General features: G+C 37.3%; 2 protein-coding genes across 4 annotated transcripts in view; one reads left to right on the plus strand and one right to left on the minus strand.

The window, feature by feature from the left end:
* The window catches only part of PTPN20 (protein tyrosine phosphatase non-receptor type 20), a 112774-nt gene that overhangs the window by 38010 nt on the left and 51704 nt on the right, over positions 1 to 23060 (minus strand). For 2 of the 3 annotated variants that reach the window (XM_032399059.1, XM_032399058.1), the window contains exon 2: positions 22132 to 22241. In XM_032399059.1, coding sequence (XP_032254950.1) covers positions 22132 to 22179 — 48 coding nt within the window. In that variant the 5' untranslated portion in view covers positions 22180 to 22241. Of the gene's footprint in view, positions 1 to 10580; positions 10584 to 22131; positions 22242 to 23060 lie in introns of all 3 variants that reach the window. The other variant, XM_032399057.1, reaches the window with a different exon arrangement.
* On the plus strand, positions 4798 to 5173 carry LOC116628744 (activated RNA polymerase II transcriptional coactivator p15-like). Its single transcript, XM_032399055.1, has one exon. It carries the CDS (start codon positions 4814 to 4816, stop codon positions 5171 to 5173), a length of 360 nt encoding a protein of 119 aa, XP_032254946.1. The 5' UTR covers positions 4798 to 4813.

Raw genomic sequence — 23060 nt, forward strand, 5'->3', positions numbered from 1 at the left:
CATTCTGAATGGATTACCTAAATTGTAGATCTATCATCTGTAGGAAGAAGTAATAAGAGTATAAATTATTTTATTTTATTATTTTTTTTGTAGGTTCCACACCCAGATGGAGCCCAATGTAGGGCTTGAACTCAGGACCCTGCGATCAAGACCTGAGCTGAGATCAAGAGTCAGATGCTTAACTGACTGAGCCACCGAGGCACCTTCAGAATATAAATTATTTTAAATGAGTTTAAAAATAAGATTAAAAAAACAGAATGACCTTTTACATGAGGTTCCTAGAGTAGTCAAATTTGTAGATACAGAAAGTAGAATAGTGGTTGTCAGGTGCTGGGGGGAGGGAGAATGGGGAGTTAGTATTTAATGGGTATAGAGTTTCAGGTGAGGAAGAGGAAAAAGTTCCAGAGATGGATGGTGGTGTTGGTTGCACAACAATAAAAATGTACTTAATACCACTGAACTGTACACTGAAAAATGGTGAAGATTGTAAATTTTATGTTCTGTATATTTTACCACAATTTTTTAAGATGTCACTAACAAGCGAGATTCTTTGCATCACTGCAGTCTGTTACCCAGAGATCAGCTGCTATTATAAGATTAGATTCTCCTCACGCTCATGAGAAAATTGTCAACAGCTATATCAGAGCCACACATTTTCTTGCTTATAAGCTCTCTCTTAATAAAGCAAGGACTAAGTTTCCCAAAAGATTCCAACAAACCTTTACTTGAATTTCAGGCAAGTTGGGTATCTGAACCATACCCAGCAAAAGGGATAGGTTTATCCTCAGACCACTCAGGGTCACACCTTGAGTTGAGAGCAATTCCCCAACTTGCCTTGCTGTAACTCAATGGAAATGAGACAACAGGAGTGCTGAAGAATCAGCCACGGTGGTCACTACTGCCTCTACACAACATCCGCAGCAACCTTGACTCAAGTGCACAGACTAGGGTGTAAAATCTGTGTGCAAAATTCAAGCCATTCTTCCAGCCCTTCCCCAGCTGTCCGCTCCCAGTGCTAGCGACACTCCCCTACATCTCAGTTCTGATGCCTCCCCATGTCTTACCCGACAGTAGTCGGGGAGGTCACATTTTTGGGGGGACAGGGGAGTAGATGGAGAAGGCATCAGAAAAGAGGCCACATTTACATTGTATCAATATCATCTAGGAAGTGCCTTGAAAATAGGGGTTCCTGGCTCTAAGCCAAGAAAGGCTGAATCAGAACCTTAAATAAAAACTAAATTAAAAAAAACAACAACAACAGCAGAATGAGGTGAAAAATAAGTTTATAGACCTAAGAAAACAAAGGTCAAAAGTACATGATTATAGAATTAATAATTAAATCAAAAACTACAAGAAACAAAGTAGACAGCTGAAAATGAGCTTATTCATAGGACAAAGACGTGTACATAAATTAATGAAGAGAAGAAAAGACAAAAATACAAAAGATAGTGCATGTAAGGGCCTCATTAGAAGTTCAGAAGAAAAACTTAAGATAGGGTGAGGAACTCAAGAAATCTTCCCCTCGTGGTACAAGCTTGGAGAGGGAAGCAGCAGCTTCCAGGTAGGAAAGGTACGATGCCTCATTCTGTTCCTTTTTCTCTATCTCCCCTAAGGATCAAAAGCGTAAGAAGTTGGGAAAGTGCAGCAAACCCTATTATCCACAAAGTACAGGTTAAGACACAATAACATTGGGAATTAGGAGGGGAGAAAAGCATCCTCTGCTCAGCCCATATCCTCTACCCCTAAAGAAAGGACAGGTACTTAAGAAGGCACCATCCCTGACCAGGGATGAACCAGAGACACTGCACCTGCCTGCAACTGATGCTGAACAAGGACAACAGAGAATGAACTCCCACACCCATTTAGGTGAGCAAGTAACATAGTTACAAATAAGAGCACTCTATTGCTGGGGAATAAACAAGGTCATGGACAGGAACCTCCTCTCAGGTGCAGGTGTATTGGGGACATTTAAGCAAAGGGTAGACATTGAAATAAACCCTCTGGCATTTTCCATTCTAAGCACAAAGTAACAATACAGGAATTTGAAGACAGTGATACACTAAGAGTAAGCACAGCAACATCAAAACCCAAACCCTGCTCAATTCCTGACTAAATTGACTCAACTCATCAAACTGAAGGCCTACAAAAGGAAGAGGTATGTCTATTCCTGTTTACCTCAGTCTCTAAAACACAAGACATCCAGATTTCAACAAAGAAATTATATGCACACTAAGAAGCAAGTAAAAGAAGAAGAAAAAAAAAAGTCAAGAGATAAAGCAATCAAAAGAACCAGAAAGAGATATGACATAAATGTTAAAACTATCAGACAATTAATTTTAAATAACTAAGATCAAAGCTAAAGGCTTCAGTGGAAAAGTGGACAACACACATAAACAAGTGGGGAATTTCATCAGAGATATGGAAACCACAAAAAATCAAGCAGAAACCCTAAAAATGAAAAATACTATACTAGAAATAAAGAATGCTATCAATAGGCTTATCTATAGGCTTGATACAGACAAGAAAAGAATCAACAAACTTAAAAATAGGTGAATAGGCATTATTCAAACTGAAAGACAAAAAAGAGTCAGGGAAGGCACAGAAGAGACCATCCAAGAGCTACAGCCCAATATCACACAGACCAATAGTCCTACAACTGGATTCCCAAAATAGAACCAAGAGAAGGTGAGGATGGGGGGGTGGAATTGGGCAGAAAAAATATCTGAAATGACAATGGTTGGCAATTTTCCAAAATGAATGAAAGACACCAAGCATCAGATACAAAAGCTCATCATAAACAATACAAGTCAGAAGACAACCCAGAATCCTATAACCAACAAAAATGTCTTTCAGAAAAAATGAAGGAGAAATAAACACTTTTACAGACAAATACTGAGAGTTCATTAGCAGCACACTTACACCATAAGAAATGTTCAAGAGGGCGCCTGGGTGGCTCAGTTGGTTAAGCGACTGCCTTCGGCTCAGGTCATGATCCTGGAGTCCCGGGATCGAGTCCCACATCAGGGTCCCTGCTCAGCAGGGAGTCTGCTTCTCCCTCTGACCCTCCTCCCTCTCATGCTCTCTGTCTCTCATTGTCTCTCTCGCAAATAAATAAAATCTTAAAAAAAAAAATTAAAAAAAAAATAAAAAAATAAAAAAAAAAAAGAAATGTTCAAGAAAGATCTTTAGGCAGGGTGAATATATTATAGAACAGGAAACTGGATCTACACAAAGAAATGAAGAGTTCTAAAGATTCCATAAATGTAGTTAAATATAAAATTCATCTTTTTCCTTAATTTTCACTTCTCTGGAGTGTAACTGGCTATCTAAAACAAAAGCAGTAAATATGTATTTCATGATTATTGTTATGTAAAATTAAAACATTTGACAACAATTGCACAAAAAATGAATGGGAGAAAAAAAAATGAATGGGAGAAATTAGAGAGACACTATTGAAAGGTCCTTATACCACCTGTGAAGTGATAAAATGTTATTTGAAGATAGAAAAAACAGACTGTGAGAAATTAAAGATGTATATTATAAATCCTAGGGTGACCAAGAGAACATTTTTAAAAGAGGTATAACTAATAAGCCAATTGGGAAAATAAAATGTAATTACAAAATAATCCAAAAGAAGGCAAAAAATTAGGAAAAAAGATAAAGAATAGAAGAATAAGTAGAAAACAATTAGCATGATGGTAGAGTTAAATGATGGTAGATATAAATGCAAACAGTCTACATATACCCCAATTAAAAAACAGAAATTGTGAGATTGGGTGAAAAAGCAAGACCCAACCATACAATGCCCACAAGAAACCACTTTAAATACAAAAGTGTAGGCAAGTTAAAAGTAAAGAGATGGAAAAATAAATACAATGGGAGCACTAATCAAAAGAAGCTGGAGTGGCTATATTGATAGCATAAAATGTATCAACAACAAAGTAGACTTCAGACCAAGAACATTACCACGTTTAAAAAGGTCATTACTGGGGAGAAGAGGGATGAATAAGGGGAACAAAGAGAATTTTTAGAGCAGTAAAACTATTCTGTTTGACACTATAATGGTGGATACATGTCATTACACATTTGTCCCAACCCACAAAATTTACAACACCAACAGCGAACTCTAATGTAAATTATGGATTCGGGGTGATAATATGTCAATGCAGATTCATCAGCTGTCACAAATATACCACTCTGGTGGGGAAGACTGATAGTGGGGGAGGCTACACATATGTGAAGGCAGTGAGGATATGGGAAATCTCTGTACCTTCTGCTCAATTTTGCTACAAACTTAAAACTGCTCTAAAAACTAAACCTATTTTTTAAAAAGATGATTACTAATGATAAAGGGGTCAAAAATCACAGAGAAGACATAACAATGCTAAATGTGTATGCACCTAAAAGAATTTCAAAATACATGAAGTAAGAACTGATAGTGCTAAAATTAGAAAGAAAATTCACGATTATCACTGAAGACTTCACTCACAAATCAATGGAACAAATACACAGAAATTCAGTAAGGACAGAAAAGAACTGAACAACTTGATTTAATTGATGTTTATAAAACATTCTGTCCAACATTATAAAAATTCTCAAGTGCACATGGAACCTTCACCAGATAGACCATATTCTAGGTCAAAAATCAAACCTTAACAAATTAAAAAGAATTAATATAAACTATGCCCTTGGACCATAATGAGATTAAACTAAAAATCAATGACATATCTGGAAAATCTTCAAATATTAAGAAAGTTCAAAGCAGAGCTGCAAGCGAGCGAGCAGAAGACAGTTCGGCTGCTAGAGTGGAGCAATGCCTAAATCAAAGGAATTTGTTTCTTCAAGCTCTTCTGGCAGCGATTCTCACAGTGAGGTTGACAAAAAGTTAAAGAGAAAAAAGCAAGTTGCTCCAGAAAAACCTGTGAAGAAGCCAAAGACTGGTGACACTTCAAGAGCTCGGTCATCCTCTGAGCAGAGCAGGGATGAGAACATGTCCCAGATCGGGAAAATGAGGTACGTCAGTGTTCGGGACTTTAAAGGGAAAGTCCTAACTGATATTAGAGAATATTGGATGGACCCAGAAGGTGAAAGGAAACCTGGAAGAAAAGGTATATCTTTAAATCCTGAGCAATGGAGCCAGCTGAAGGAACAGATTTCAGACACTGATGGATGATACAGTAAGAAAACTGTAAAATCAGAGCTATATGAAACTTGTACTATCCTAGTTGTTTTAATCTGTCTTTTTACATTAGCTTTTGTTTTCTAAATGTTGTTTTCCAAGCTACTGTATATTTGGGTTGCAGAACAATTTGTAAGATGAATACTTTTTTTTATGTGCATTATTAAAAGTGTTCTGAGTGAAGCTAATTGTCAACTTTATTAAGGAGGATTGCTTTGTGCCCACCACCTAGTATAAAATAAAATCAAGTAATACCAAAAAAAAAAAAAAGAAAGAAAGAAAGAAAGAAAGTTCAAAGCATATTTCTACATAACCCATGGATCAAAGAAGTCACAAGAGAAATTAGAGAATACTTAAAAAAAAAAACAACCAGACTTTAGAATAGATTTATGTTTACCAAAAAAAACAGTAGGAAGTACAGAGGGTTCCCATATATCCCCTGCTATAGTTTCCCCTATTATTAACATTTTATATTAGGATAGTACATTTGTTAGAATTAACAAACCAATATTAATACATTATTGTTAACTGAAGTTCATAGTTCATTCAGATTTCCTTAGGTTTTCCTTAATATCCTTTTACTGTTCCAGGATCCCATCTAGGAGTCCTTATTACCTTTAGTTCTCATGTTTCCTTAGGCTCCTCTTGGCTCTGATGCTTTCTCAGACTTTTCCTGTGTTTGATGACCTTGGCGGTTTGAGAAGTAATAATCAGATATATTCTAGGATGCCCCTCTATTGGAATTTGTTTGATGTTTTTCTCATGATTAGCCTAGGGTTGTCAGTTTTGGGGAAGATCACGGAGGTAAAGTGCCATATTCATCACAATATATCAAGGGTACCTACTATCAACATGATTATTATTGATGTTGACCTTAATCACCTGCTGTAGCTGTGTATCATGCTTCTCTACTATAAAGTTACTCTTTTTATCCCCCTTTCCACACTGTACTCTTTAGAAAAAAAATCACTATGTACAACCCACACTTAAGGGGTGGGGAGTTTGGCTCCATCTACTTTAGAGTGGAATATCAACACAATTTATTTGGAATTCTTCTTCATGGGAGGTTTGTTTCTTCTCCCCACTTATTTACATATTCAATTATTTGTTTGTATTAGTATGGACTCACAGATACTTATTTTATACTTTGAGTTATAATCCAACGCTACAGTGTATTGGTGCTCAAATTTTTCCAGCTGTCACCAACGGGAATGAGAAAGCATTCTGAATTGAATGTAAACAAAAGCACATCAAAATTTTAGGGATATTGCTAAAGCAGTATTCACAGGGAGATCTGCTTTATTAAATGCTTATATTAGATCAGAAGAAAGAACTTATATCAATGAAGAAATCAACCAAATCAATAGGAATAATACTAAAAATACTAGTGAAACTAAAAGCTAGTTCATGGAAAAGATCAATAAAAAGACAAATACCATATGGTTTCACTCATATGTGGAATTTAAGAAACAAAACAAAGAAAAAAAAAGACAAAATAACAGACTGTTGAATAGAAAGCACAAACTGGTGGTTGCCAGATGGTGGATGGTGAAATAGATAAAGGTGCTTAAGAAGGACAAACTTCCAGTTACAAAATAAGTAAGTTTTGGAGAGAAAAAGTAAGCATAAGGCATATCGTACAGTAAGTTGGTAATAACGTTGTATGGAGACAGATAGTGACTATACTTATTGTTGTGAGCACTGAGTAATATATAGAACTGTTGAATCACTATATTGTACATCTGGAACTAATATAACATTGTATGTTAAGTATACTTCAATTAAAAATAATAAAAATAAATAAAATTGCATTGAATTTAAAAAATTAATAAATTTCTAACCAAACTGATCAAAAAATAAAAGAGAAAAAACACATTTTTCCAAATCAAGAATAAAAAAGAGGGCATCAATTCAGATATTACAGACATTACAAAGTTAATAAGGGAACATTATGAACAATTCGAATTCCATAAATTAGACAACTTATATGAATGAGACAAACTGCCAAAGCTCATTAAAGAGAGAGATGATCTAATAGTCCTTTATCAATTAAAAACATTGAAGATTGCTATAGGCTGAGTTGTGTCCCCCCCTAGAATTTTATGTTGAAGTTCTAACCTCTAATAACTCAAAATATGACTGTATTTGGAGATGGGATATTTAAAGAGATAATTAAATTAATGAGATTATTTGGGTATACCCCAGCCCAATATGACTAGTGTCCTTATGAAAAATGAAAATAGGACCCAGATACCACACAGGGAGAAGATGGCCATCTGCAAGCCAAGAAGAAAGGCCTTAGAAGAAATCAAAACTGCCAACACCTTGATCTTGGACTCTAGCCTCCAGGATTGTAAGAAAATAAATTTCTGTTGTGTAAGGCAATCAGTCACTAGTTTGACTAGCCAATCAGTCACTTTGTTATGAAAGCCCTAAAAAATGAATACAAATATGTATTTTAAAATTTTACAAACAAACACATTCCAAGACCAGATGGTTTCACTGAATTCTACCAAACATTTAAGAGAGCAATAATAACAATTTTGTATAAACTCTTCCAGAATATAAAATAGGAGGGAACACTTCCAAACCAATTTTATGAGGGCAGCTTTACCCTGATACTCAAACCAGAAAAAGGCATCACAAAAAAGAAAACCACGATCAATATCTATCATGAACATAAATGTAAAAATCCTCAGTAAAATACTAGCAAATCAAATTAAACAACATATAAAAAGGATAATACACGAAGTTGGGCTTATCCCAGGAATACAAAGCAGGTTGAACATTTGAAAATTAACCACATCAACAGACCATAACTCACCATATCAACAGACAAAAGAAGAAAAACTATGTGATCATCTTGGTAGATACAGAGAAAGCATTGGAAAAAAAATTCAACATGCATTCATAATGAAAACTTTCAGGAAACTAAAACCAGAAAGAATGTCCTTAATATGATAAAAGACGTCCACAAAAATCCTACAACTAACATTATACTTAATGATGAAAAACAGAATGTTTTTCCCCTAAAATGGAGTCTACTCTCTCTATTCTTATGCAGCATTGTACCAAAGGTCCCAGCTAGTGCAGTAAGAAAAAGAAATGAAAAGCATATACATTAGAAAAGTTGAAAAATAAAACTGTGTCTATTCACAGATAACATGAGAGTCTTCATAGGCAAATTCCAAAAAAGAATATACAAAAACAGAATTAAGAGTGAATTTAATAAGGTAAAAGGATACAAGGGCAATATAAAAAAATGAATCATATTTCTTTATACCAGCAATGAATGAAGTTAAGGTATTTATTTATTTTTTTTAAGATTTTATTTATTTATTTGAGAGAAAAAGTGAGAGCAAGAGACAGCAAGAAAGCACAGAAGGAGAGGGAGAAGCAGACTCCCCCCTGAGCAGAAAGCCAGAATCAGGGCCTGATCCCAGGACCCTGAGATCATGACCTGAGCCAAAGGCAGCCGCTTAACAGACTGAGTCACCCAGGCGCCCCAAAGTATTTTTTAAAGTCCCCTTTATAATAGCACCAAAACACAGAAGATAATTAGATAAAAACCTAACAAAATATGTACAAGATCTGTATGTTTAAAACTATGAAACACTAATTACTGATGAAAGAAATCAAAGCAGACCTAAACAGAGTGAGAAATGCTTCCATCAGGGAACACAACAATGATGCCATTAAATTAGAAGTTGAGAATGCCACCAGGCCATTTTAGGTTCCTCATGCTTACTGAATTGACAGGCAAAGGTGGGTTACTATATTGCTTGATACAACTAATTCTTTTTTTAATTTTATTATGTTATGTTAATCACCATACATTACATCATTAGTTTTTGATGTAGCGTTCCATGATTGTTTGCATATAACACCCAGTGCTCCATTCAGTACTTGCCCTCTTTAATACCCATCACCAGGCTAACCCATCCCCCCACCCCCAACCCCTCTAGAACCCTCAGTTTGTTTCTCAGAGTCCATAGTCTCTCATGGTTCGTCTCCCCCTTCGATTTCCCCCCTTCATTTTTCCCTTCCTACTATCTTCTTTTTTTAACACATAATGTTATTATTTGTTTCAGAGGTACAGGTCTGTGATTCAACAGTCTTACACAATGCATAGCACTCACCAGGGCACATACCCTCCCCAATGTCTATCACCCAGCCACCCCATCCCTCCCACCCCCCACCACTCTAGCAACCCTCAGTTTGTTTCCTGAGATTAAGAATTCCTCATATCAGTGATGTCATATGATACAGGTCTTTCTCTGATTGACTTATTTCACTCAGCATAATACCCTCCAGTTCCATCCACGTCGTTGCAAATGGCAAGATTTCATTCCTTTTGATGGCTGCATAATATTCCATGGTATGTATATACCACTTCTTCTTTATCCATTCATCTGTCGATGGACATCTTGGCACTTTCCATAGTTTGGCTATTGTGGACACTGCTGCTATAAACATCAGGCTGCACGTACCCCTTTGGATCACTACATTGGTATCTTTGGGGTAAATACCCAGTAGTACAATTGCTGGGTCATAGGGTAGCTCTGTTTTCAACTTTCTGAGGAACCTCCATACCTATTCCAGAGTGGCTGCACCAGCTTGCATTCCCACCAACAGTGTAGGAGGGTTCCCCTTTCTCCGCATCCCCGCCAACATCTGTCGTTTCCTGACTTGTTAATTTTAGCCATTCTGACTGGTGTGAGGTGGTATCTCATTGACGTTTTGATTTGGATTTCCCTGATGCCGAGCGATGTTGAGGACTTTTTCATGTCTTTTGGTCATTTGGATGCCTTCCTTTGGAAAAATGTCTGTTCATGTCTTCTGCCCATTTCTTGATTGGATTATTTGTTCTTTGGGTGCTGAGTTTGATAAATTCTTTATAGATTTTGGATACTAGCCCTTTATCTGATATGTCATTTGCAAATATCTTCTCCCATTCTGTCAGTTGTCTTTTGGTTTTGTTGACTGCTTCCTTTGCTGTGCAAAAGCTTTTTATCTTGATGAAGTCCCAATAGTTCATTTTTGCCGTTCCTTACCTTGCTTTTGGTGATGTTTCTAGGAAGAAGTTGCTGCGGCTGAAGTCAAACAGGTTGCTGTCTGTGTTCTCCTTTAGGATTTTGATGGACTCCTGTCTCACATTTAGATCTTTCAACCATTTGGAGTCTGTTTTTGTGTGTGGTATACGGAAATGGTCCAGTTTCATTCTTCTGCATGTGGTTGTCCAATTTTCTTAACACCATTAGTTGAAGAGACTGTCGTTTTTTCACTGGACATTCTTTCCTGCTTTGTCGAAGACTAGTTGACCATAGAGTTGAGGGTCCATTTCTGGGCTCTCTATTCTGTTCCATTGATCTATGTGTCTGTTTTTGTGCCAGTACCATACTGTCTTGATGATGACAGCTTTGTAATAGAGCTGGAAATCCGGAATTGTGATGCCGCCAGCTTTGCTCTTCTTTTTCAACATTCCTCTGGCTATTCGGGGTCTTTTGTGGTTCCATACAAATTTTAGGATTATTTGTTCCATTTCTTTGAAAAAAGTGGATGGTATTTTGATGGGGATTGCACTGAGTGTGTAGATTGCTCTAGGTAGCATTGATATCTTCACAATATTTGTTCTTCCAATCCATGAGCATGGAAGGTTTTTCCATTTCTTTGTGTCTTCCTCAATTTCTTTCATGAGTACTTTACAGTTTTCTGAGTACAGATCCTTTGCCTCTTTGGTAAGATTTAGTCCTAGGTATCTTATGGTTTTGGGTGCAATTGTAAATGGGATCGACTCCTTAATTTCTCTTTCTTCTGTCTTGTTGTTGGTGTATAGGAATGCCACTGATTTCTGTGCATTGATTTTTATATCCTGCTACTTTACTGAAGTCCTGTATGAGTTCTAGCAGTTTTGGGGTGGAGTCTTTGGGGTTTTCCACATAAAGTATCATATCATCTGCAAAGAGTGAGATTCAGATGCCTTTTATTTCTTTTTGTTGTCTGATTGCTGTGGCTAGGACTTCTAATATTATGTTGAATAGCAGTGGTGATAGTGGACATCCTTGCCGCATTCCTGACCTTAGGGGGAAAGCTCTCAGTTTTTCCCCATTGAGAATGTTATTCACTGTGGGTTTTTCATAGATGGCTTTTATAATATTGAGGTATATACCCTCTATCCCTATACTCTGAAGAGTTTTGATCAAGAAAGGATGCTGTACTTTGTCAAATGCTTTTTCTGCATCTATTGAGAGGATCATATGGTTCTTGTTCTTTCTTGTATTAATGTATTGTATCACACTGATTGATTTGCAGATGTTGAACCAACCTTGCAGCCCAGGAATAAATCCCACTTGGTCGTGGTGAATAATCCTTTTAATGGACTGTTGGATCCTATTGGCTAGTATTTTGGTGAGAATTTTTGCATCCATGTTCATCAAGGATATTGGTCTGTGATTCTCCTTTTTGATGGGATCTTTGTCTGGTTTGGGGATCAAGGTAATGGTGGCCTCATAAAACGAGTTTGGAAGTTTTCCTTCCATTTCTATTTTTTGGAACAGTTTCAGAAGAATAGGTATTAATTCTTCTTTAAATGTTTGGTAGAATTCCCCTGGGAAGCCATCTGGACCTGGACTCTTGTTTCTTGGGAGATTTTTAATTACTGCTTCAATTTCCTTAGTGGTTATAGGTCTGTTCAGGTTTCCTATTTCTTCCTGGTTCAGTTTTGGTAGTTTATACATCTCTTGGAATGCATCCATTTCTCCCAGATTATCTAATTTGCTGGCATAGAGTTGCTCATAATATGTTCTTATAATTGTTTGTATTTCTTTGATGTTGGTTGTGATTTCTCCTCTTTCATTCATGATTTTATTTATTTGGGTCATTTCTCTTTTCTTTTTGATAAGTCTGGACAGGGGTTATCAATGTTATTAATTCTTTCAAAGAACCAGCTCCTAGTTTCGTTGATCTGTTCTACTGTTCTTTTGGTTTCTATTTCATTGATTTCTGCTCTGATCTTTACTATTTCTCTTCTCCTGCTGGGTGTACGCTTTATTTGCTGTTCTTTCTCCAGCTCCTTTAGGTGTAGATTTAGGTTGTGTATTTGAGACCTTTCTTGTTTCTTGAGAAAGGCTTGTATTGCTATATACTTTCCTTTTAGGACTGCCTTTGCTGCATCCCAAAGATTTTGAACAATTGTGTTTTCATTTTCATTTGTTTCCATGAATTTTTTAAATTCTTCTTTAATTTCCTGGTTGACCCATTCATTCTTTAGTAGGATGCTCTTTAGCCTCCATGTATTTGAGTTCTTTCTGACTTTCCTCTTGTGATTGAGTTCTAGTTTCAAAGCATTGTGGCCCAAAAATATGCAGGGAATGATCCCAATCTTTTGGTACTGGTTGAGACCTGATTTGTGACCTAGGATGTGTTCTATTCTGGAGAATGTTCCATGGGCACTGGAGAAGAATGTGTATTCTGCTGCTTTGGGATGGAATGTCCTGAATATATCTGTGAAGTCCATTTGGTCCAGTGTGTCATTTAAAGTCTTTATTTCCTTGTTGATCTTTTGCTTAGACAATCTGTCCATTTCAGTGAGGGGGGTGTTAAAGTCCCCCACTATTATCGTATTGTTGTCGATGTGTTTCTTTGCTTTTGTTATTAATTGGCTTATGTAATTGGCTGCTCCCATGTTAGGGGCATAGATATTTACAATTGCTAGATCTTCTTGTTGGATAGACCCTTTAAGTAGGATATAGTGTCCTTCCTCATCTCTTATTATAGTCTTTAGTTTAAAATCTCATTTGTCTGATACAAGGATTGCCACCCCAGCTTTCTTTTGGTGTCCATTAGCATGGTAAATGGTTTTCCACCCCTCACTTTCCCAATCTGGAGGTGTCTTTGGTTCTAAAATGAGTCTCTTGCAGACAGCATATCAATGAGTCTTGTTTTTTTACCCAATCTGATAGCCTGTGTCTTTTGATTGGGGCATTTAGCCCATTTACATTCAGGGTAATTACTGAAAGATATGAATTTAGTGCCATTGTATTGCCTGTAAGGTGACTGTTACTGTATATTGTCTGTGTTCCTTTCTGGTCTATGTTGCTTTTAGGCTCTCTCTTTGCTTAGAGGAACCCTTTCAATATTTCTTGTAGGGCTGGTTTCGTGTTTGCAAATTCCTTTAGTTTTTGTTTGTCCTGGAAGTTTTTTATCTCTCCTTCAATTTTCAATGACAGCCTAGCTGGATATAGTATTCTTGGCTGCATATTTTTCTCATTTAGTGCTCTGAATATATCCTGCCAGTCCTTTCTGGCCTGCCAGGTCTCTGTGGACAGATCTGTTGCCAATCTAATGTTTCTACCATTGTAGGTTACATATCTCTTGTCCTGAGCTGCTTTCAGGATTTTCTCTTTGTCTCTGAGACTCGTAAGTTTTACTATTAGATGTCGGGGTGTTGACCTATTTTTATTGATTTTGAGAGGGGTTCTCTGTGCCTGCTGGATTTTGATGCCTGTTTCCTTCCCCAAATTAGGGAAGTTCTCTGCTATAATTTGCTCCAATATACCTTCTGCCCCTCTCTCTCTTTCTTCTTCTTCTGGGATCCCAATTATTCTAATGTTGTTTTGTCTTATGGTATCGCTTATCTCTCGAATTCTGCCCTCGTGATCCAGTAGTTGTTTATCTCTCTTTTTCTCAGCTTCTTTATTTTCCATCATTTGGTCTTCTATATCACTGATTCACTCTTCTGCCTCATTTATCCTAGCAGTTAGCACCCCCATTTTTTATTGCACCTCATTAACACCTTTTTGATTTTGACTTGGTTAGATTTTAGTTCTTTTATTTCTCCAGAAAGGGTTTCTCTAATAACTTCCATGCTTTTTTCAAGCCCAGCGAGTATCTTTAAAATCATGATTCTGAACTCTAGTTCTGATATCTTACTAATGTCTGTATTGATTGGGTCCCTGGCAGTCAGTACTGCCTCTTGTTCTTTTTGCTGAAGTGATTTTTTCCATCTTGTCATTTTGTCCAGAGGAGAATAGATGAATGAGAGAACAAAATGCCAACAGGGTAAAAACGTCCCCAGGAAATATACACTAAACAAATCAGAAAAGACCTGAAACTGGGGGGAAAGAAAGGGAAAGAAAGAAAAAAGAAAAAGAAAAAAAAAGGAAAAGGAAAAGATAAAAACAAACAAAAACAAAACAAAAAAAACAGAATATGATCAAATATGATGCATAGATCAGTCCACACACTAGATTTTGGGCGTATTTTGGTCTGTTAGAAGAAAGTGCCTCCCAAAATTTTAAAGAAAGAAAACTTATATATGTACAAAAATAAGGGTAAATACGATGAAGGGATGGAATATGACTGTACAGATGAAAATTATAAAAGATTTTATAAAAGGAATTGATAAGAAGTTGGTTGAAAAAAGAAAGAAGAGGAATTAAGAAAAAAAAAAAAGGAGAGAATGTGATCAGGCAGGAGACTAGAACAATGGCATACACTAGAGATTTAGGGTATATTTTGGTCTGTTAGAAGAAACTGTATCCCAAAATTTTAAAGAGAGAACAATTTATATATATACCAAAACTAAGGTTAACTACTATGAAGGGATAGAATATGACTCTAAAAATGAAAAATAAAAATGTTTTTTATAAAAGGGATTGATAAGATGTTGGTTGAAAAAGGGAAAAAGAAAAATTCAACAAAAAAAAAAATTTTTAAAATTAACTTTGGAAAGACTAAAGAATCAGGGGTAAAAAGCCATGAATTCTATGTGCAGTATTCCCCTAGCGCTGGAGTTCTGCCGTTCTCATTGATCGGTAAACTTGGTCTTGGCTGGCTCTTCTCGCTGATCTTCTGGGGGAGGGGCCTGTTGCTGTGGTTCCCAAATGTCTTTGCCGGAGGTGGAATTGCTCCGCCCTTGCCGGGTCCGGGCTAAGTAATCTGCTCGGGTTTGCTCTCGGGAGCTTTTGTTCCCTGCAAGCTTTCCGTACAGCTTTGGAGGCGGAGAGTGAAAATGGTGGCCTCCCAATCTCCGCCCCGGAGGAGCCGAGAACTCAGGGCCCCACTCCTCAGTGTGCCCCCAGAGAAAAGCAGTCAATCACTCCCGTCTCCCCGGTCTCCGGCCGCACTCCGTGCTCACCCGGCCTGTGACCGCGCGTTTCTATCTCTGGCGCCTGACCCCGGGTGGAGTCTCCAAATCTAGCAGATCCCTGTGGTATGCTCCCGCACCGCTCCTCCCGGGGGAGGAAGGGGAGTCTCCCCAGATCTGCCGCTTTTTGGGGCCCTGCTGGAGGAGCAGTGGCCCGACTGTGCCGCGGATCACAGTTTATGGCAACCCCGAGCTGAGAGCCTGCACCTCGGCTCCGTCTCTGCAGCCGGCTTCCCCGCTCCGATACCTGGGAGCTCCGCCGCACTCAGGCACCCCCCGTCTTTCTGTGACCCGAGGGTCCTGAGACCACACTGTCCCAGTGAGAGTTCCACCCCCGCTTAGCCACTGGAGCGACGTCCCTCAGCATAGCTGACTTCTAAAAGTTCCGATTTTGTGCTCCATGGCTCTATCACTTGCCAGAAGCGGCCAATGGAGGCCCCTCCCCCGCCATCTATCCTCCCAAATATCGCCTCAGATTCACTTCTCCGCAAGTCCTACCTTCCAGAAAGTGGTCGCTTTTCTGTTCAGAGAGTTGATGCTATTCTTTTCTTCGATCTCCTGTTGAGTTCATAGGTGTTCAGAATGGTTTGATCTCTATCCAGCTGAATTCCTGGGACCAGACGAAATCCAGGTCTCCTACTCCTCCGCCATCTTGCTCCTCCCCTCGATACAACTAATTCTAATTATCAAGGGGAAATTGGGTTTCCACTACATAGTAGGGGTAAGAAGGAGTATGTCTAGAATGCAGGTGATCTTCTAGAGTGCCTTCACAGTGATTAAAGTCAATGGAAAACTATAACAATTAAATTTAGACTGTTACTAGCTTAGACTTTTCAGGGATGTCTGTTTGTGTCACCCTACCAGACAAGGAACCACAACCAACTGAGGTGCTTGCTGAGGTCAAAGAGAATATGGAATGGGTAGAAGAAAGCATCTATCAGATACAACCTTGCAACCAGTTGCACAAATGAGGATGTAATAGTTACAGGTAAATCTTTTTCAATATAAATATTTGGTATATATATATTTATATATATACATATAGATATATAGATCATATACATTCAAATATATAATTTAGCCAAATATTTTTGTTTTCTTTTACAGGATATTAAGGGGGAGTGTTAATTAGCTGAAGAAGAAAGACATCACTCAAAGACCAAAAAGGAGATTTTTATATCCTCTTTTGACAACAGGGTGAGAGCGTGTTTTCAGTTGCCCACAGGTTAACTGTATCATCATAGATGGAATAATAATGTTTTTATTTGGAGATTAGGTATGGCTTAAAGAGATGTGTATGGGTGCCAAGTTGACAAAACATGGACTGTGGTCATTTTGCAATATGTCAACATGGCTAGGCTGAACTACTTCTCCAAGAATTCTATTTCCCAAATGTTTTCAGTTAAGATGGTTGACAAGAGAGGTTCTTATGTGAGATTTTGGAAGGTGAACCTGAAGCAATAGCCATTTTGTAGTTCACACACACAATAGCTGATCTCCTGACACACCTCATTCTTTACTTAGAAGGAAAAACTTAATATCATAAAATGCCAATATTTCCCAAATGAATATAAATGTCATGCCACTCTAATCTGAATTTCAAAAGGGTTTACATGGGTATACATGTACCCCAGCAGCATTATCAACAACAGCCAAATTATGGAAAGAGCCCAAATTTATATCGACTGATGATGGATAAAGAAGATGTGATGTGTATATATATACACAATGGAATATTACTCGGCCATATTAAAAAGAATGAAATCTTGCCATTTGCAATGAAGTGGATGGAGCTAGAGAGTATGACGCTAAGAGAAATAAGTCAGTGAGAGAAAGACAAATACCATATGATTTCACTCACGTGTGGAATTTAAGAAACAAAACAAAAGAACATGGGGGCAGAAAAGGAGAGGCAAACCAAGAAATAGACTCTTAACTATGTAAAACAAACTGAGGGTTACTGGAGGGGAGGTGGGTGCGGGGATGGGTTAAATAGGTGATGGGTATTAAGGAGAGCATTTCTTGTGATGACCACTGGGTGTTATATGTAATTGATGAATCACTAAATTCTACAAATGAAACTAATATTACACTGTACGTTAACTAACTAGAATTTAAATAAAAATTTGGGGAAAGAAAAAAAACAAAAAACAAAAGGGTTTACATGGGAATGAACAAAATAATTTAAAACACCATATGTAGCAATAGCCCAAATAGCCTGTAAAATTTTTTGATTGAAATATAATTGATATACAATATCCTATTAGTTTCAAGAGCATAGTGATTTGATATCTTTATATATTATGAGATGATCCCCATAATAAGTCTATTTACCATCTGTCACCAAAGTTATTACCATATTATTGCCTACATTCCCCATACTTTATATTACATCCCCATGACTTGTTTATTACTGGAAGTCTGTACCTCTTAATCCCCTTTACATTTATTTTTTAAAAATTAAGGGGAAGATTTGCCTTTCTAGATATGACCTACAACTACTATAATCAAAACAGAATAATATATCCACAGGAACAAACAAGACAATCAGTGGAAAAGTTTGGAGAACAGAAAAGGATACAAACATTTTGGGGAACTTAATATGTGATAAATGTATATTTAAATTTAATTGGGAAAAGTGGCTTAGTGAATAGTGCTGGTATAATTGTCTAGTCCATTTTCTACAGGTCTACCATACTTAGCAGACAGATTAGTGATCTAAGTAAAAATGAATGAATGAAGGAAGGAAGGAATGGAAATTCTGGGAGAAATTTGAGTATTTGTACATTCTTCCAGTAAAGAACTTTCTAAACATTCTAGAAACCACAGTGGTTATGAAGTCTCCCTTCTTAGGTATGGGGCAGGAGAAGAATTTGTATTTGTCAGACAGACAAGATGTTAGGATTTCCAAAATGTAAAGCGTTCCTACAAAATAATAAGAAAAAAATGGCAAAGGGTACAGATACGCAAATGAAAGAGGCTAATAAACAAACAATAAGATACTCGTTCTCATTAGCCATCAGGATAATGTGAATTACAGTAACAAGAAACTGCTATTTTTCATTCATCAGATTGGCAAAAGTTAGGAAAAGGCTTATCTAGTGATGATAAAAATATGGGAAATTGAACCCTTCAAAACAGCTAGAGCAAGAATAAATTGCTCTAACCTCTGGAAAGGAGTCTGATATTATCTATTAAAATACAAAATGAATATATACCTTGACTTACCAAGGGAATCTAACAACAAAAAAAGCACTAGTACATAGGAAATATGTAAAGAATACATGTTGCAGATTAGTAAAGGGAAAAAAGTCAACAGGGGAATGCGTTAATTTACAGTATTTCCAAAAGATGGAAAAGAAGAATTCAGATAAAAAAAAAACCTTAATATCTTGCTGAAGGCTGAATGTGGCCTAGTGTGAGAGCACAGAATTCTGGGAAGCCACAGATACTAGAGAGTTTACAACACCCTTGCAGACTCAACAGGCCTCCAATAGGTGCTCATAAAACAAAAAAGAAAAAAAAAAGTGGACACAGAGCTGGAAATGGAAGGAATTCTTCCCTCAGTGGCACAGGCTTAGAGAAGAGTTACTGCCACTGTGGAAAATGTATAAAGCCCTATTTGGACCTGCCCCCTCCCCAGAGAACAAAAGTCTTCAACTGAAGGAGGACTAGCAGCAAACCCTGTTGTGCACAGGTAGAGAACCAATGCAGTTAGAAAAGGCTAAAGAAAAACACTCTACTCCTGGAGGAAAGGCAGAAAATGGTCCTGAGTCAGATCCTATACGATACTATCACCAGTCTCCTACCACTAAGCAAGGAACAGGAAACCTTCTCCCACAGTAAACCTGCCAAAAATACAAAGCAGAATTTGAATGCCATAGTGAGGAGAGACGGCATCACTGACAAAGCCTCTCCCCTGACAACCAGGAACAGAGAACCTGCCAAAGGGAGAGACTGGACTATGACCACAAAGAAGTCTGCCCTCCTGTCCAGGCCAACCAGCACCAGGCTACCCCTAGAGCAGGGGCATGAGGGTGGGGAAGAGCCCTTCTGAACCACAGGTACACAGGGAAGGCTTCAAGCCAAGGATGGAACAGGAATGTGAAGAGAAACTCTCTAGCATTGTGGTTGCCACACTAAGCACAATTTAAATCGTGAGAAATTCTAAATCAATAGTTCACTGTAGGTAATGACAAGCAACACAAAACCAAAATCCAGCTCATGTCCCAAACACACTAAATCAAGAACCTACACTAATGGCCTAGCAGAAGAACAGGCATGATATTCCCAGGCATAAATTCTACTTACCTCAATCTCTACTCTTCTACACCCAACATCAACACCCTATCAAAATTTACAAGACATACAAGAAACAGCAGCAGCAATGACAAAATCACTGTCAAAAAAAAAAAAAAAAACCAAGGCAATTCTACAGAAAAAAACTTAGAAATGACCCATGTGTTAAAATCATGAGAGAGGGAATTCTAAATAACTATGATTAATATGTTTAAGCTCTTATGGAAAAGGTGGACAAAATGCATGAACAGATAGGGAATTTGAACAGAGATGGAAATTATAAGATAAAGTCAAATGGAAGTTTTCTCAATAAAAAACTTTGTAAGATGGGTACCTGGGTGGTTCAGTCTGCCTTCAGCTCAGGTCATGATCTCAGGGTCCTGGGATCAAGACCCACACAGGGCTCCCTGCTGAGCCAGGAACCTGCTTCTCCCTCTCCCTCTTCCCCTAACCCCCACTCATGCTGGCTTGCGAGTGCACTCTCTGTCTCTCAAATAAATAAATAAATACATACATACATACATACATACATACCTACATACATACATACATACTTTGTAAGAGAGCTAAAGACTGTTTTCAAATGGGCTTATTTGTTAGTAGACTAACAAAGCTGAGGAAAGAGTCAATAAATTTGCAGATGAGTTGATAAAAATTACCTTAAACTGAAACAAAAAGAGAAAAAGAGTAGGAGGAAAAAAGATAAAATGCATACAGGTACAGCCTCTTTGGAAAACAGTCTATCAGTTATATACTTATGACTCAGAAATCTCACTCCTAGATATATTTACCTTAAAGAAATGGAAACGTAGATTTACACAAAACCAGTATGTGAATGTTTGTAGTGCTTTTATTCGTAATTGTCAAAATGTGGAAACACCCAAATGTCCCTCCACTGCTGAATGGATAAACAAACTGGTACAGCCATACAATGGAATACTATTCAGAAAAAAAAAATTAAATACCAACAAAAGCAATGCTTGATATTGGAAACAATATCAAGCATTACTCTAAGTGAAAGAAGTGGCACTCAAAAGGCAACATATTTATGATTCTATTTATATGACACTTTGGAAAAGACAAGACTAACAAGAACAAACAAAATCAGATTACTGGTTGCCAGGTGCTGGTGGTGGGATGAGGGGATGACCAACTACAAAAGAGCATACTAGAAATATGAAGTGTGAAGGAAATGCACTGTATCCTGATGGTGGTGGTAGACCTTTGTCTAATCTCACAGAACTGTATGCTAAAAGGATGAATTTTACCATATGTAAATTATACTTCAGTATTTAAAAAGTATTTTCTTGTAATCTATTTTTGTGTCAGACCTGTATTTTAATAATTACACAGTGTGAGATTGCCTTAATTAGATTTGACATTTTCCAAATTTAAAAAAGTCATTAGAGAAGATGATTCTGGCACTTGATCTAAGGTTGAAATGCATGATCTCTATAATCCTCTCTAGCTCCAAGGTTTTTTGAGGTATGGGATTCCCCAACCTCACACACACAAATTTTACGTATATAGAAATTTATATGTTTTTATATTTATAATTTTTATAATTTATATATGTATAAATCTAGATATGTTCATGGTTATATTTATGTTTACACTATATACAAATATAAATATACATACATAATTTTGAATATTCTTCAGTATTATGATTTTTTATACATATTTGTATTTTCTTTTTTCCTTACAACATATGTGTAATCAAAAAAAAAGATTCCTATTTTACTTATAAAATATATACTGTGCAACAAATTAAGAAAATGAGGAAGGAGGTCATATGCTAGTCTATACAAATCTGTAATTCCTAGTATAAGAAAATATATTGCATTATTTGTTTCAGAGGTACAGATCTGAGATTCAACAGTCTTGCACAATTCACAGCGCTTACCAGAACACATACCCTCCCCAGTGTCCATCACCCAGTCACCCCATCCCTCCCACCAAAGAAGAAGAAGAATGTAGCAGGAGGGGAAGAATGAAGGGGGGGAAATCGGAGGGGGAGAAGAACCATGAGAGACGATAGACTCTGAAAAACAAACTGAGGGTTCTAGAGGGGATGGGGGTGGGAGGATGGGTTAGCCTGGTGATGGGTATTGAGGAGGGCACGTTCTGCATGGAGCACTGGGTGTTATGCACAAACAATGAATCATGGAACACTATATCTAAAACTAATGATGTAATGTATGGGGATTAACATAACAATAAAAAAATTAAAAAAAAAAAAGAAAAGAAAATATAAATAGCTCATTTTATTAAATTGACATGTTTAAAGAAATATTTAAAGAAAGGGAGACTATTTGCCCTTATGAAGGTGGGGTGTGGAGCATTTTCTTCATTCTTAAAAAAAAATCCTAGGAAACCCTGCTTTCCCCATCTAAAAAAGTTTTTCTTAGCTCTTTCCTGCATTCATATTAGAAATTTCTTTGTTCATACCTCTGAAATATAGCCTCTTCAAGAATGTGCTAATAGAAAGAGGATGAAGTCTTACCAGGAAGCTGAGGAGGGACGGTCTGGGATGGCCCTGCAAGCTCTTCATCCTCACTGCTCCACTTTTCTCTTAGAAAGGAGCCACCGGGGGCCAATAGGCTCTCACTCTCACTAGAAAAGAAATTTATGTATTTGTTCATGGTTTCAAAGAATATATACATTCATGAAAGAATCTCTGATAATCTATATTAATTATTCAGTTGACATTCATCTCCATTTTAGTTCAGCTACGTACTTCTGTTGTCAGCCCCTGGAGTTGGCCCACTTCCAGAGATCATTCCCAAGTCCCAACGTCTGATCACAAACTCCATCTCTTCCCACATCTGCCTGGCTTGCAAACTAGCCATCTTGGATCAACTAGCCTCCTTTACCTCAGCTGTGGGGAGAAAGTACTGAGGTCACTGGGGTTTCCAATATCAACAGAAAGCCATCTGGAAAACACTGGTATGTCCCTGTTGAGTTTCCTCTACCTTCCTTCCACGGCAGCTAATTCTGAACCACCATCCTCATGTAGACCCTATCTTAATTCTCTGCCTTTGTAAAAATGTAGCCCCTTCTAGAAAATGTAAGCCAGAAAGCAAGAACACGTTCAACTTACTTTTTTAAAATGTGTACTTAGATACGTCAACATTTTCAATTATTCCTTACTTTCTCCCTGATCAGAATTAATCCTTCCATATTCAACTCTGTGCCTTCTGTCTCCTAGACATTTTTCCTAAAATTATCTTTTCTTATATATATAATTAATCTCCCCTATGTACAAATTCTTCCATAACATAAGAATACTTGATTCTCCCTGATCTTAAAAATAGAAACCCTTTTCAACTTTCTATCTCTTAGCAGATTTTTCTTTCAAATACTAGCCACACTCTCTTGTCTGTTCTTTTCCAGCTTCTCACTATTCCGTTTACTTGTTGCCCTTTCATCTGC

Source organism: Phoca vitulina, unplaced genomic scaffold (assembly GCF_004348235.1).
Source record: "Phoca vitulina isolate PV1807 unplaced genomic scaffold, GSC_HSeal_1.0 scaffold127, whole genome shotgun sequence".
In the NCBI taxonomy this organism is placed as follows: domain Eukaryota; kingdom Metazoa; phylum Chordata; class Mammalia; order Carnivora; family Phocidae; genus Phoca; species Phoca vitulina.